Source organism: Sminthopsis crassicaudata, chromosome 6, assembly GCF_048593235.1.
Source record: "Sminthopsis crassicaudata isolate SCR6 chromosome 6, ASM4859323v1, whole genome shotgun sequence".
Lineage (NCBI taxonomy): Eukaryota > Metazoa > Chordata > Mammalia > Dasyuromorphia > Dasyuridae > Sminthopsis > Sminthopsis crassicaudata.
In genome coordinates, this window is record NC_133622.1 from 187,750,219 (window position 1) to 187,764,106 (window position 13,888).

A 13,888-nucleotide genomic window follows, 5' to 3' on the forward strand; every position below is an offset into this window, starting at 1 on the left:
GATACCCCAGAAAGCTGGCAAATAATTTAGAGTCTATAAACTCGATTGGAGGAAAAAAATTATCTTTATTTCACTAACTTTTCAATTATGGATTTTAAAAGAGAAACATTATTATGAGAAAGGAGATCCATGGTTTCACCAGACTGCCAAAGAAATCCAATATTCACAAAAAGTTAAGAATTCTTATACTAAGGGGTATTTAAAGATAAATACATATAGGATTTATATAAAATGGATACACAATACTGGGGGAAAGGTTGTATACCAACAACTAGGGAATAGGCAAAGTCTTTTGAAGAAAGAGGTGAATTCTAAGTGAAACAGGTAAGAAGGGAAATATTTTGTGTAAGGGTACAGAAGCAGAAGATAGAATGTTGTATATAGGGAAAAGCAAACAGAGCAGTTTGGATGAAGATAGTAACATGTAACAAGTCTGAAAAGACTGGTTGGGATCAAATTATAATGTACTCTAGATGCCCAATAGAGGCAGTAAGAAATAACTGAAGCTTCTTGAGCAGATGACATGGTCGAGTATGTGCTTTTAAAAAATCAGTAATTTGGCAGCTCTGTGAAAGATGGAATGAAGAAAGGAAAAACTGGATTCAGGGATATAAATTAGGAGACTATTGAAACAGTTTAGGTGAGAAGTGATAAATACTTTGGATTACAGTGGTTGTGGTATTAATAGAGAGGAGTGGATTGATGGGGTAAATTGAACATTTGGCAACTCTTATCTCAATCTTCTATCAATGCTAATTGATGCAGCCTTAAAAGAGTACCCTGAGGACACAGAGGTTAAGTGACTTGTCCAGAGTCACTCATAAAGTTTCTCAAAGATGGGAGTTGGAAACAGGTCTTCCTGACTCTCAAGTTGGCTCTTTATCTACTATGCCATGCTGCCTTTTAGTGAGGTTGATGCTTCAAAACTACAAGTCTGTATCTTGTTTATTTATAGTAGCCCAGCATCCCATTATTAGGAACAATCAACAATTTAAAATAGCATTTTTTTTCTTCTCTTCACCATTCCTCCTCACCACCTAATTTTCACCATCTTAGAAATGAGATTTTCTTGCTCCTAATTCCATAATACATTGTTTCATAAAACAATTATGACAAATTAAAATATAATCCATAGTGATTTCATTACTATCTAAAGTACTTCTCCACCCCCACCCCCCCAAGCTGGAGTTAAGTGACTTGCCCAGGGTCACACAGCTAGGAAATGTAAAGTGTCTGAGATCACATTTGAATTTGGGTCCTCCTGAATTCAAGGCTGGTGCTCTATCCACTGCGCCACCTAGCTGCCCCGGATTTCATTGTTATCTAAAAGCTTTCTGAAAGGAAATTCCTTCTACTTACAAAATCCACATGCTTCACTTTGGTGTTCAAAATCTTCATAACCTAGTTTTTTTTATAATGAACTCTACTGAAGAGATTTAAAATAAATTTTTAACTGAAAAATATAAAATTAATTTCCTGAAAAACTATATAAATATAATTGTGTGTTAATCAAACAGATGAAACTAGATTACTTAATGTATGGCCATCTTAAGGAAGATATGAATACTTTCCTACTTAAGTTATGATGCTTAAACATTTTACAGGTATTAGAAGTATCATTTTAGCCTATGACAAACCCTCCTCAGATTTAATTCATTATTGTCATGTAAACACTTAAGGGAATAGTTAAAAATCAAAAATAATTCTATCTTTTTTAAAGTCCAGTGAACAACGTATCTTAAAGACAAATTACTATCTAGCTAATGTTATAATAACCATAAAGCAAATCAAGATTCTTGTAGAAAAATTTTGAAGGGAAAACACAAAGATCCTAATGATAATGGGATAACTGCAAAGATTAGTTAAATCAAAATTGAGCCTGTTCTACTTGGGAGTCTAAAGTCCTGATTTCAAATTCTAGCTAAAAACCTGAATTCAAATCCTGATTTTAGTTGCATGACACTGGATAATTTCCAATATTGGAGTATCAGTTTCCTTATTTGTGAAATGATAAATATAAATGCATTATCTATCTCAAAGGGTAGTTTTAAGAAAAGTATTTTGTAAACCTTCAAAGTGGTAAATCTGAGGTATTAGTACTTATTAGTAATAGCACTGCCCAAGTTATACTTTGGTACTGGGGGTGAGTGTTTAGGAAACATACTGTCAGTTCAGCTTTGGGAATGAAAGTGAAAAACAACATGATTGCTGCCTTTAAACAGTCAACTGACAAGAAATTCTAAAGCATTTATTGTGTTTTAGGTACTAAGTGCTGGGAAAACACAAAGAAAAAGTAACAAGAGGCCTAACTAACAAAGAACTTGCATTCCAATCAATGGAGGAGCCAACCAGTATGTAAAGATCATACACAGACACACACACACACAAATATACATATGAATTATATTTTTCCTTCAAGGAATTTAATTATAATATGGGGAATATAATACATAAATAATAAATAATTATGATGCAAGGATGCAAGCAAATGTGATAGGAATGGAGGAAAAATGGGGAAAAAAGGAGATTACTTTGAACTCAGTGGGAAGAAATGTAGAACCAGGGAGAGATGGTTTAAGGGTCAAAAAAAGAATTTCATGAAAAAGATGGCACCTGAAATGGGACTGGAAGAAAGAAGATATTACTAAACAAAAGAGAGAGGGAATGTGTTTCAGGCACGGAGTGATGGCCTATATGAAAGCTGAGGAAAAAGCAAGACAAGAATACAGAAAAACAAACAGTCCAGTTTAACTGGAAAATAGTGAATGATTCACTTAGTGAAACCCCAAGTTCCAAAGTATCAGTGAAATATGAAGAGGATACTGTAATGTGTGGTTAGAGTTGTTTGAGGGCTGCATCTCATTGGATTAACTGTCCAGGCAAAGTGACAACTACCTAAGACAAGAAGGGCTTTATCCAGGGAATCAACCACAGCAAAGTGGCTTAGCAGAATTGAAAAAGTTATGTACTATGTACAAAGAACTGTGGATATTAAAGGAGGCAATGCTTCAATTAGGGAAATAATCAAGTCAGGCAATTTTCATCACACAAAGAATATCATTCATGTACATCTTAAACATAAAATTTTAGGTGGGGCTGAATGTTGTGCATATAGGTATACGTTACAGAAGAAGGCAGCAGCTCTCATGGTGATTCAACTCAAATGACTCTGGGTTCAAACTTATCTGGTTTACCATGGGTAAACTTGAAAAAAAAAAATCTAGTTCTGTGACAGATCTGAAGACTGAACAAAATTTCTTCAGGAAAAAAAAAAAGCAGAAAAGAAGAAAGTATCTAAAAATCTAAAAAATTTCTGATAAGAAGCCATACCATCAATATTTAATTCCCTAAGAGCTTACTATACACAAAGCATAAAGCTGTGTTCTATTATAAAGGACAACTTTTTTATACAATGTACAGAAATGACAGTCTGTGGACAGGTTCTCAAAGTGCTTAAAGTTTAAGCAAGTTTAAATGTTTCAACTGTCAGAGATAGTGGCAAAACTTTTTTTTCCACTAATACTTACATAACAACAATCTATGAGGTGGACAATGTAATACCATTTTAGAGAGTAATTAGTATTTGACTTGCCTGAGGTCAAACAGCAGCAAGTGCTAGGGCTGGGCTTTGAATAGTCAAAATATTGCATTCTTTCCATTAGATCATGCCTGTCTCAGCAAAGAATTTTCCAATTTACCTACTGAAAAGTGGAGTGAAGTTTTCTCTGAATTTTCCCAATTACTCAACCTTCACATCTTTTAAAAAGCAAACAAATAACTCTTCTAAACATGTTCATCTTATGAACAAATCAAGTCATCTATGTAGGACTTTTATATGTTTAATCAAAACAACTTTGCCTTTGTGTTAGCATCAATGTAATTATTATATATTTCATCTAATTCCTAAGATTCTGTATTTCCTTTTTCTTGATTTTTTCCTCAGGTTCCAAATATCTGCAATTTTTACACTTTTTGTTGTTAATTGATTAAATCAATGCCATATTTCTTGTTTACTTCTCTTCCAAAAACCTATATATATGAAGTTTGACCTCTTATATTTCTGCTGCCACGGATGAATTAGTTTCTCATTTACCTATGTAATTAGCATCTTTATAGAGATAGAAAAGACTTGAAAGTGGTTGAATACATATTTCTATTTGTTGGGCTTAGGTTTTTAATCCTTGGCTTATTCCATATTTCCGGCTACAAACTCATCTCTTGTGCCTTTCTTTTGTCATACAGTCTCAGAAATCTCAAGCTCCAAAGTATCAATGAAATTTGAAGAGGATGCTGTAATGTGTGGTTAGAATTGTTTGAAGGCTGCATCTTATTAGATAAATTGTCCAGGCAAAGTGACAACTACCAAGGCAAGAAGGGTATATCTAGGGAAGTGGCTTATCAGAATAAAATTTAAAAAAAATACCAGAGTGATCAGAGTTCCTTATTATGTTCCAGAATGACAAAATTGGAAGAGGGTTAGAGATAACCTGATTCAACTCCCTCATTCTGTCCAAGAGGGAATGAAGACCCAGAGACAGGATGGGATTTCTCCAAAGTCAAAGAATCCAAGAGAGTGCTAGAATCTGATACGAAGATACCCAGATACCCAGAGCTCTTGTCCACCATGCCAAAGCTACACCTCCTTTAAGCTTCTCAGCTCTTAACTCGACTGAACTTGTTCTGAAGTGTGATTTTGGACTAGCTACTCTCAGCTTCAATTTCTTCTCTTCTTTAAAATAAATGGGTCACAAAATAACTCTATGGACATGTATACATATATTGTTTTTAACTTATACTTTAACATATTTAACATGTATTGGTCAACCTGTCATCTGGGGGAAGGAGGGGAAAAGTTGGAACAAAAGGTTTTGCCATTGTCAACGCTGAAAAATTACCCATGCATATATTTTGTAAATCAAAAGCTATAATTAAAAAAAATTAATAAAATAAATGGGTCAGAATCATGATATAAGAGATGCCCTGTGATGGCAGGACACAAAGCACCACAAAGACTAGGGAGAGACTTAAGAACTGAACAAGGAAGCTTAAAATCCAAGTGAATTCTCATTGTGCTATGTAATCATAGAATTCTTTTGTGCTTAGGATCTTCCCTCATGCCTATAAACACTATGTGAAAAATGGAAATTCAGCAACTTTATTTTAAAATATAGTTTGAATAATGCTAATCAAAAGTTAAAGGCTGTATTAATTGGAATGGAATAGTACTGTTCACTTTTAATTCTAACTGAAACTGATATTATTCCTTGTCAGTTTCTTATAGACCAATCAATTTGATTAATTTTATTCATATTTGCTAATATCCTCCTATCATTTTATCTTAGGAATTTGTCTCAATTCTGGAGCATTTAAGCAATGATGCCATTACCCAGGTGACACTGTATACAGAACTTGGGAATGACTCTTGCTATACTACTGCATCCGAAGAGAAGTTATTTCACCTCTATAGGTTTCAGTTTCCTCATCTATAAAATGGGTAAAACTAAGCTTATACCATTTACTTAATGTAGGGATGTCATGAGAAAAGCAAGTTGGTTAATTTTAAAGCACTATAGCTAAATGTAATATGAACATATATGGATTTTCACATGTTCAATTAAGATAGGACTGGAATCTAAATGTAAGGGAAAACTAAAATAACTTGAAGAGATACTTTCATCATAGCAGTGGCTCATTTTGAAATCAGATATACTATCTGTGTTAGAATGAGTAAAAAATGTTATTTCATTCAGGTGATCCTCTCAGGTGAAAAGACCCTACAAAATGCAAAGCAAAAGCAAGGTACAGTATGCAGAATGCAAAATCTATGAGATTTTCATAGGATCATAGAAGCAGAGCTGAGAGAGTTCCTAAAAAGCATATTTAGTTCTCCCTTACTGTACAGATGACCACGTTGAATCCCAGAACGATTTGCTCAAGGTGACAGATTAAAATGATGGCATAACTCAGATTCAAATCTACATCCTGATTCCACAGTTAGGGCACTTCCCCAGGATATTATACTGCCTCTCAGAGATTAATCAATCAGCATTTATTAAGTACCTACTGTGTGTCAGGCCTGTGCTAAGTCTGTCTTTCTAGCATAAGGTCCTCACTAAAGACTATACACTATGTTCTCTTCTGACAGCTCACACATTAACTGAGCTCAACATGACTTTCTCTGAGCTATATTTACCAATTGAATTGTTGACTTTGTCTCCTTTTTTCTTCTTATTTTTCTTGTTCTTGCCTTTCGGCTGTGGAGAGTCTGCCAGTAATAATTTGCTGTTTGGGGGCTGCTCATTTGGAGAAGGGGATTCAATCAGGATTGGCAGCGATTTTTCTTCTTTGACATGATTCAGTTGCTTTCTGTTGTTGTTGTTACTGTTGACTTTCTTCTCCTCTTTTCTCTGCTCAGCAGAGGAGGTGAGTTCTGCTGCCTTCCCTTTGGGGTCTGTGTGGTTCCTGGGCCTGGGCTGGCTCTCAGGCACTTTGGGAGATTCAGCTGTCTTACTGACAGGTTTGAGCTTTGCTTTGCTGCTCCCCTCTTTGTGGTGGTGCATTATGTCAAAGAGAAAAGACAGCGGCTCATGCTGCTTCACCCCGAGCTCTTTTTGGAAAAGGAGTTTGGAGTCTCTTGAGTTGCCTGGATTAGACAGTCCGCAGACTGTCTCAGGCCCTGGCCTCTGTTCCAAATGATTAACATGCCTGGAAGGGGAACTCGAGGAAGTTTCTGTTTTCTCAGACTGCTCCAGTGTACCATTCCGTATCTCTTCAGAACTTGGTACTGATTCTTTTGCTGACTGGAAATTTCTAGACAGCATGTCCAACTTTGGGTAGTCTTTATTTGTTCTATCTTTTTTCTTTTTCTTTATAGCTCGTATTTGTTGGAGCTCTTGAAGTCTCTGGAATTCCTCTTTGAGTCTTTCTTCCTCCTCTTCCTCCCGCCTCCTCTGTTCCTCAAGGAGCTGATGATGTTCTCTCTCCCTGGCTTCTGCTTCAAGACGAGCTTTTTCTTCTAGCTATAAAAAGTGATTTAAAAGTTGAGAATAAATACTCTAAGATAAACTGGAAAATACTTTTGAACTATAAATCATTTTATGTGATGAGCATATACTAAAGAAAATTATTCCTATTAAAGAATATTACCATACTAAAGAGTAAATAGTATATTTAAAATATGCCCACTCAAATTATTTTGTAAGGAGTAAAATAAGGAACATATGTAACAACATGTTTCTGATTTAAACAAGAATACTTATATTTTTACCAGTGCTTAGAACACTAAATAAAGTATATAGTTTACATGTTTGTCTATGATGTCCATGAAATTATAGTTTCATATGGCAAGTAGCCATATTTTATATTATACTCTATATGTGCAACAAAGAAAACAGTGTCAGCTATCTATTCTGTAACTTGAATACTAAAGATTTATTGTGCAGTATTCAAATGATACATATGTTATATGATACTTAATATGTTATATGTACTCAATAAGCATGATGAAATCCAGGTGCTGATTTATGAATACATATAAATATAATATACAAGAAATAAAGATATAATACTGAATTATAACTCAATAATACTTCCTTTCATCTCAGAGATGCTTTTAAAAATTTGACAGCATTAATGAAAAAAAAGTCTCAGAATATTTCTGGTATTTAGCAAGATTGGGAATTTTTATTTTCTCCTTGAAAAATGGAGCAAATTTCAGAAATGCTAAAGTTTAAAAAAAAAAAAGGGAAAAATCATTAAAAGAGAAGGCATGAATTTTTAAAAAAGATTAATTTCTGGGATCAGATTTATTTAAGAGTTCTAAGGACAGAAATTAGGTCTATGTAGGTATTCAAACTAACTGACAACTGAACCATAAGAATTTACTAGTGATAAAATTTTACAGCTAGAAGGATTATCTAATGTAATCTAGTCCCAAATTTCTCCTAGTTCTTTATTGGTAAAGGGCTGGTGATAGTATTCAGAGGTTATAGCTGGGGCCCATAACTGGAAAAAGCAGCTGGGAATCCCTTACTTGCTCCATTAAGAAATGTTCTGATTCCACTCCTAGTGCTCAAAGCTTCCGCTCTAGGGATCTGAGAGGACTTTAGGCCTGACTTTATCATAATTTCTAGCAAATATTTTAGGTGTTTATTTAGGTAGCTCTTTCTTTGTACAACTAAACCACTGAATGTAACTATTTTACTTTATTTTAAACTTAATCACATAACCCCCCCCCTCAAATATATACATTACTGTCCTTTTTAGGAAAGGATAAACAATTTAATATTTGTTCATATGCATCAAACCATAAGCAAGAAAATTCTGAAACAAGTCTAGAAGAAGAATAATGATAATATGAGACAGACAATTGACAGAGAGCTTCCCATATTCTACTATACAAGGCTGTAATTATAGGGAAACAGAAAGGAAAATAATAAATGTTTATATAGCACCTACTATGTGCCAGGCATTATGCTAAGCACTTTACATATATTATTTTCATTTGATCTTCATAAAACCTCTTGAGAATAGGAGTTGTCATGATCTCCATTTTACAGTTGAGGAAATTCATGATTAAGAGAGATAAAGTGACTTGCTCTGTGCCATCTAAGTATCTGAGAATAGCTTGGAACTATACATCCCAGGGGAAATGTGGTCTTTTAGAGCTGCCTATTGCCAAAGTGCTGATTTGTTAAAAGGCACTATACTAGTCAAGAGTCATCTGTTCCTTTGATATTGTCCCACTATTTAAGGTAGCTGATAGCTTGTTTCACATTATATTTACTTTTGTTAAGGTTAAGTGAACAAGAGCACTACAGGGCCATTACAAGGGAGACTTTAGAAATCCTATATGGTGCCATATAGGGGCATGCCTATATGAGGGGATGCCAGACTTACTAGCAATGTGACAACTGCCAAGAATTAGCTCCTAACTGGTTTACGTGGCATTGCTCTCATTCCACCAAAAAACAAACCAAAACAAAAAACAAACAAACCAAAAAATAGTAATGGCAGTACATCAGATAGAGATGGGAGAACAACTATGACCAAGCTCTACATTTCTCATACTCTTTGAATAATGAACACTTGGACAAAAAAGCTTTTGGTGTCACGTAATTGACTTTTTCAAGTTCTCCCTTCTTCTCTACTTCCTCTATATCTCTGTATTTTTATTTTATTTTATTTTTTGCCTCTTTTTGCTGCTGCACAAAGCTTTCTTCTGATAATCAAAACATTTCTTTTTATTCATTCAGCCCTTTGGAGAAGTAACCAAACATACTGAAAACTGCATTTCTAAAGATATGGCCTGCTATGAAAATAAAGGTTTATAATTTCTTGACAAGAGAGAAGTATGATTTCAAATTCAAATGTATGATGTTTTTTAAAGTCACAAATACTCTCCTTTAACACTGCAAGTGAATCATATAGTAGTAAGTCACATTCAAGATGCTTTCTATTAAACTAAAATTTACAAGTTCTAATCAATTTGCATTTTAAAATCTCAATGAATAAATGGCATTTTCTTAAAAAATACTATCTTACTGCTAAATTAGCAAAGTTTTTACATGTTATTTTTCCACTAATGTAAAATTCCTTTACAGGAAAGAAATTTGGGAAGATCATAAAAAATGAAATTAAGTTTTTGCCTTTTTTTTTTTTTTTTTTTTTTTTTTTACCTTTCTTTGCTTATGTCTTGCTCGTTTGGCAGCCCGAGTACTGCTTACTGGTTTGGTCTCTGAACTGTTTATAAACTGTAACAAGTCTTCTACCTTTCGATGATCAACGACACTCTCTCTTTCAGAGATTTGATCAGTTTTTTTTGGCTGCTCTTCTTTCCTCTTCGTTAAGCGTAAACGGAGCTTTTCTCTCATTTCTGCATAATTTCTACTTGTTGGTGCAGCTGGTGGCTAAGAAAATTTAATGAAAACATTAGCTAGAACATGATTTTCAACATTTAAAAATTTTTTAAGCTTAAAATTATTCAGATAATACCTTGATTTTAACTGTACCCCCAAAAATGTGCAGTATAATAAAATCTGTCCCTAATTAACTTACTTTCTTGTATCAGAGGGTTTATTAGCAATAAAATCTACATAACTGAAATATAAGAAGTCTTAAAAAAATCTATTTTAGAATTATCAAGAAACAATAATTTTATCTAATGAAGAAACATCAAGAAATGCCCATATGGCATTTATGTATGATAGGATAATCCTTACACATGAAATACACAAAAGGAACTTACACCGCCATGTCCGAAGAACTCACAGTAACAACAGTCACAGTATTTTCCTTCTTTCTGGTTTGTGGATGTTGAGGTACTAGAACTGTGCTCAGAACAGCTATCTTCATCCTGGCTTTCTTCTCCATCATACTGCTGGTGGTCATATGCACTGCTGTTTTCACAGCGATGCCCTTCACAATCAGGGTCACTATACAATTAAAAAAAAAAAAAAAAAAAAAAAAAAAAGACCACCACCTTCCGTTAATATACCATACACATATAAGCCAGTTATCTTACATTTAAGAAAAAACTTTGTTATAATAATACCCACATTGAAATGAGCAGGACCAGAAGATCATTATATACTTCAACAACAATACTATATGACGATCAATTCTGATGAATGTTGCCCTCTTCAACAATGAGATGAACCAAATCAGTTCCAATAGAGCAGTAATGAACTGAACCAGTTAGGTTCAACAAAAGAACTCTGGGAGACAACTATATACTACATAGAATTCCCAATCCCTCTATTTTTGTCTGCCTGCAATTTTGATTTCCTTCACAGGCTAATTGTACACACTATTTCAAAGTCTGATTCTTTCTGTACAGCAAAATAACTGTTTGGACATGTATATCTATATTGTATTTAATTTATAGTTTAACACAGTGCTCCTCAAACTTTTTAAATAGGGGCCAGTTAGTTCACTGTCCCTCAGACTGTTGGAGGGCTGGACAATAGTAAAAACAAAAATTCACACTCTGTCTCCGGCCCTCAGCCCATTTGCCATAACCCGGCGGGCCGCATAAATGTCCTCAGTGGGCCGCATCTGGCCCATGGACCGTAGTTTGAGAACCCCTGTTTTAACATATGCAACATGTATTGGTCACCTGTTATCTGGGGGAGGGAGATGGGGGGAAGGAAGGGAAAAATTGGAACAAAAGACTTGGCAATTGTCAGTGCTGTAAAATTACCCATGCATATATCTTGTAAATAAAAAGTTATAATAAAAAAAAATAATACCCACATTAAAAGCAAAAGGTACTCACATTTCTTACTATGGTCCTTCTACTAATAATACTGAACATTGGGGAAAAAAAAATAAAGAGAAAATTCAGAGGACTAGGGAATATTTAAGTGGCTCCATAAACTTGGATTATTGTAACTAATCACATTCAGAAAGTTGGACTAGCAGTCCTCTGAGGTTCATCACTGATTCTGTGAATCACCCTTATAGTGGAACTATGTGACTTCTGCCAACACAAACACTAAAACTAAGCAGACTTATTAGGTTGAAATATGCTACAACAAATATTTCTATTTAATTCTTTGGTTTCAATTTGTTCATTGAGGAGAGAATTCAATTCTACTATATAACAAAAATTAGTTAGTCAAAACTCAACTTAAAAAAAAATTAAGCAGCATTTACAATTGTTGATCTGCAAAATCCAAGTATGAGGACTTACCTGCAGATGCTTGGTGGAGCACTAACTGAGCTGTCGGTAGTAGATGTAGGTGGTGCTAAGGTGGTAGGACAAAGCCCTGAATGTGGATCCACAAATCCAGGAGCTGTGGCAGCAGTTTTTGGAAAGGATGGGGCAGTTAGATTTGCAAGATGGGGTGTGGAGGCTGGTGAAAGTGCAGCAGGAGAAAGAGAAGGAAGAGACGCTAAACCAGTAGGGCTATTTCTTGGTGCAACTGGTGCAGAATGTCTATGATCCTCTTTACTGATATTGTGAAATACTTCACCTAAAATGTTAAGAAATCAAAGTAGTTCTTTTAAAATCAGTTTCCTTAGCCAGGCACAGTTTAACCCTGACATTCAACATATTTTCTTTAATGTTATATTGACTACTCATTAAGTGACTCAACACTCATTCTACTATACTAGCTAAGTATCAATCTGATTTAAGCCTCTTTAGTTAAAATTTGATATTTCTTCTGTATTTCAGAAGAGCTAAAAAGAGCTATTACAGGTGCGTAAAGATTATGGCAATAATTCTGCAAATGTACTCTGTAAGCAATTTATTCTTAGTACAATAGAAGTGAAGTTTAATTCCTATGCGTAAGATATAGAGATTTAAGACAAAAAATATTAAAAGCATAATCTTAAAGTTAAAGAGGAATCCAACACTGTAGCAGGAACTTTATATATAACTCAAGGTTGTGACTATATAATTGTAACATACTTTAAGACTTTGTTGTATCTAAATCAAACTCAACTATTTATGGTTTAGAAGGTTATGTACTCTTACCTATTGATGAAGGTCTCTTAGATGACACTTTAAATTGATTGCTGCTAGACTGCACTGTGGTGGCAGTGCATGAGACAGAGGAAGTAGCTGAGGATGTTGCCATGACAACTTTATTAGCTTCCATAAAAGCATCTTGGAAATTGTAGAGACATTTCTTTTTTGCAGCATTTTTTTTCTCTTTATTATCAGAAACTGGAGTTGTTTCATTGCCAGATGTAGTAGGAAGTGCTTCAGGTCTTATTTCTGAGAGTGTTGGCCCTAAAATATCACTACCTTTAAAGAAGAAGTAAATTAAGAGTTTTATGATTCACATAGTTCTTAGCAAAAATCTAAAGTACAGCCTGGCAACTAAATATACCTCACTATTTCCATGTTGCTGTAATGTTACAATTTCCAGGAGAGAACTATTATCAGTCAACCACAAGTCTTAAATTTATCTTCTATAAAACTTAAAACTACTCAAACAATGGTTTTCTTCACTGTGAATGAGAAATGTAATAATATGCTATTGGAATTTAGAACTGTGCTATTTTTTCACTTAAGTATCTGAAGAAATATATAAGATTTGCTCACAAATCAAGATATCTGAGATGTGGGAAAAAAGAATTAAGTGGCAAAATTAAAGTTTTCTGTTGTTGTTCCTACAACAAACTCCAAGGTGTGAAACTATAAGCATCTTGGAAAGCCAATAAGCAGTCAGTTTTCCTAGACAAATGCAAGCACCAAAAAATGTAATCTGCTAATAGTAAAAGGAATTTCAGTTAAAAAGGAGTCAATATATTCAGGTTAGTTACTATATTTCTATACTATGGATATAATTACATTTAGATTGAGTAAACAAATTATGTAAGAGTAACAAAATGACTGATAAAAAGCTAAAATGAAAAAAAGCTCCTTAATAATAGGCAGCAGGTTCAAAATTTAGACTTCTTCCAATAAAAAGATTTACTGAATATAAGTATTTTGATCTATCTGTTCTTTACAGGAAATTCATATTAAGTACAACTTAATTGATTAAAAGCATTAAGGAAGGTGGGCTAATTTTGAAGATTAAGGGAAACAGAAGGAGATTGGAGATGCAACTAACAAAGAAACCAACAGACAAAAGACTTGGCCAAGGACCTTAACGATAATTTTTGTGAGATTAACATATATTCCAAACAAAGGCTGCAAAAGTAAAGATTCTCAAGGATTGAAATGTAAACTGGTAATGCATATATTTCTGTCCTGAGGTTGCCTGTACATTATCCAGGAAAGATCATTTTGTGATAATTTTTTGTCATTTATATTGCCCATGTGATAAATCAGGCCTTCAATATAGAAACTCTTTAGATTTAGACAGGGTCAATCTGCCATACATGAGATTATGACCAACACACTGCTCAAAAAATTGATTTCTATAAGGAT

The 13,888-nt window shown here is 34.1% G+C and overlaps 1 protein-coding gene across 5 annotated transcripts in view; it reads right to left on the bottom strand.

The window, feature by feature from the left end:
• FAM193A (family with sequence similarity 193 member A) overlaps positions 1-13,888 on the bottom strand; it is a 191,937-nt gene that overhangs the window by 16,140 nt on the left and 161,909 nt on the right. For all 5 annotated transcript variants that reach the window (XM_074276850.1, XM_074276849.1, XM_074276848.1 and 2 more), the window contains 5 exons: positions 12,482-12,754; positions 11,693-11,975; positions 10,247-10,433; positions 9,678-9,908; positions 6,194-7,019 (listed from right to left, as the gene is read on the bottom strand). In XM_074276850.1, coding sequence (XP_074132951.1) covers positions 6,194-7,019; positions 9,678-9,908; positions 10,247-10,433; positions 11,693-11,975; positions 12,482-12,754 — 1,800 coding nt within the window. The remainder of the gene's footprint in view (positions 1-6,193; positions 7,020-9,677; positions 9,909-10,246; positions 10,434-11,692; positions 11,976-12,481; positions 12,755-13,888) is intronic.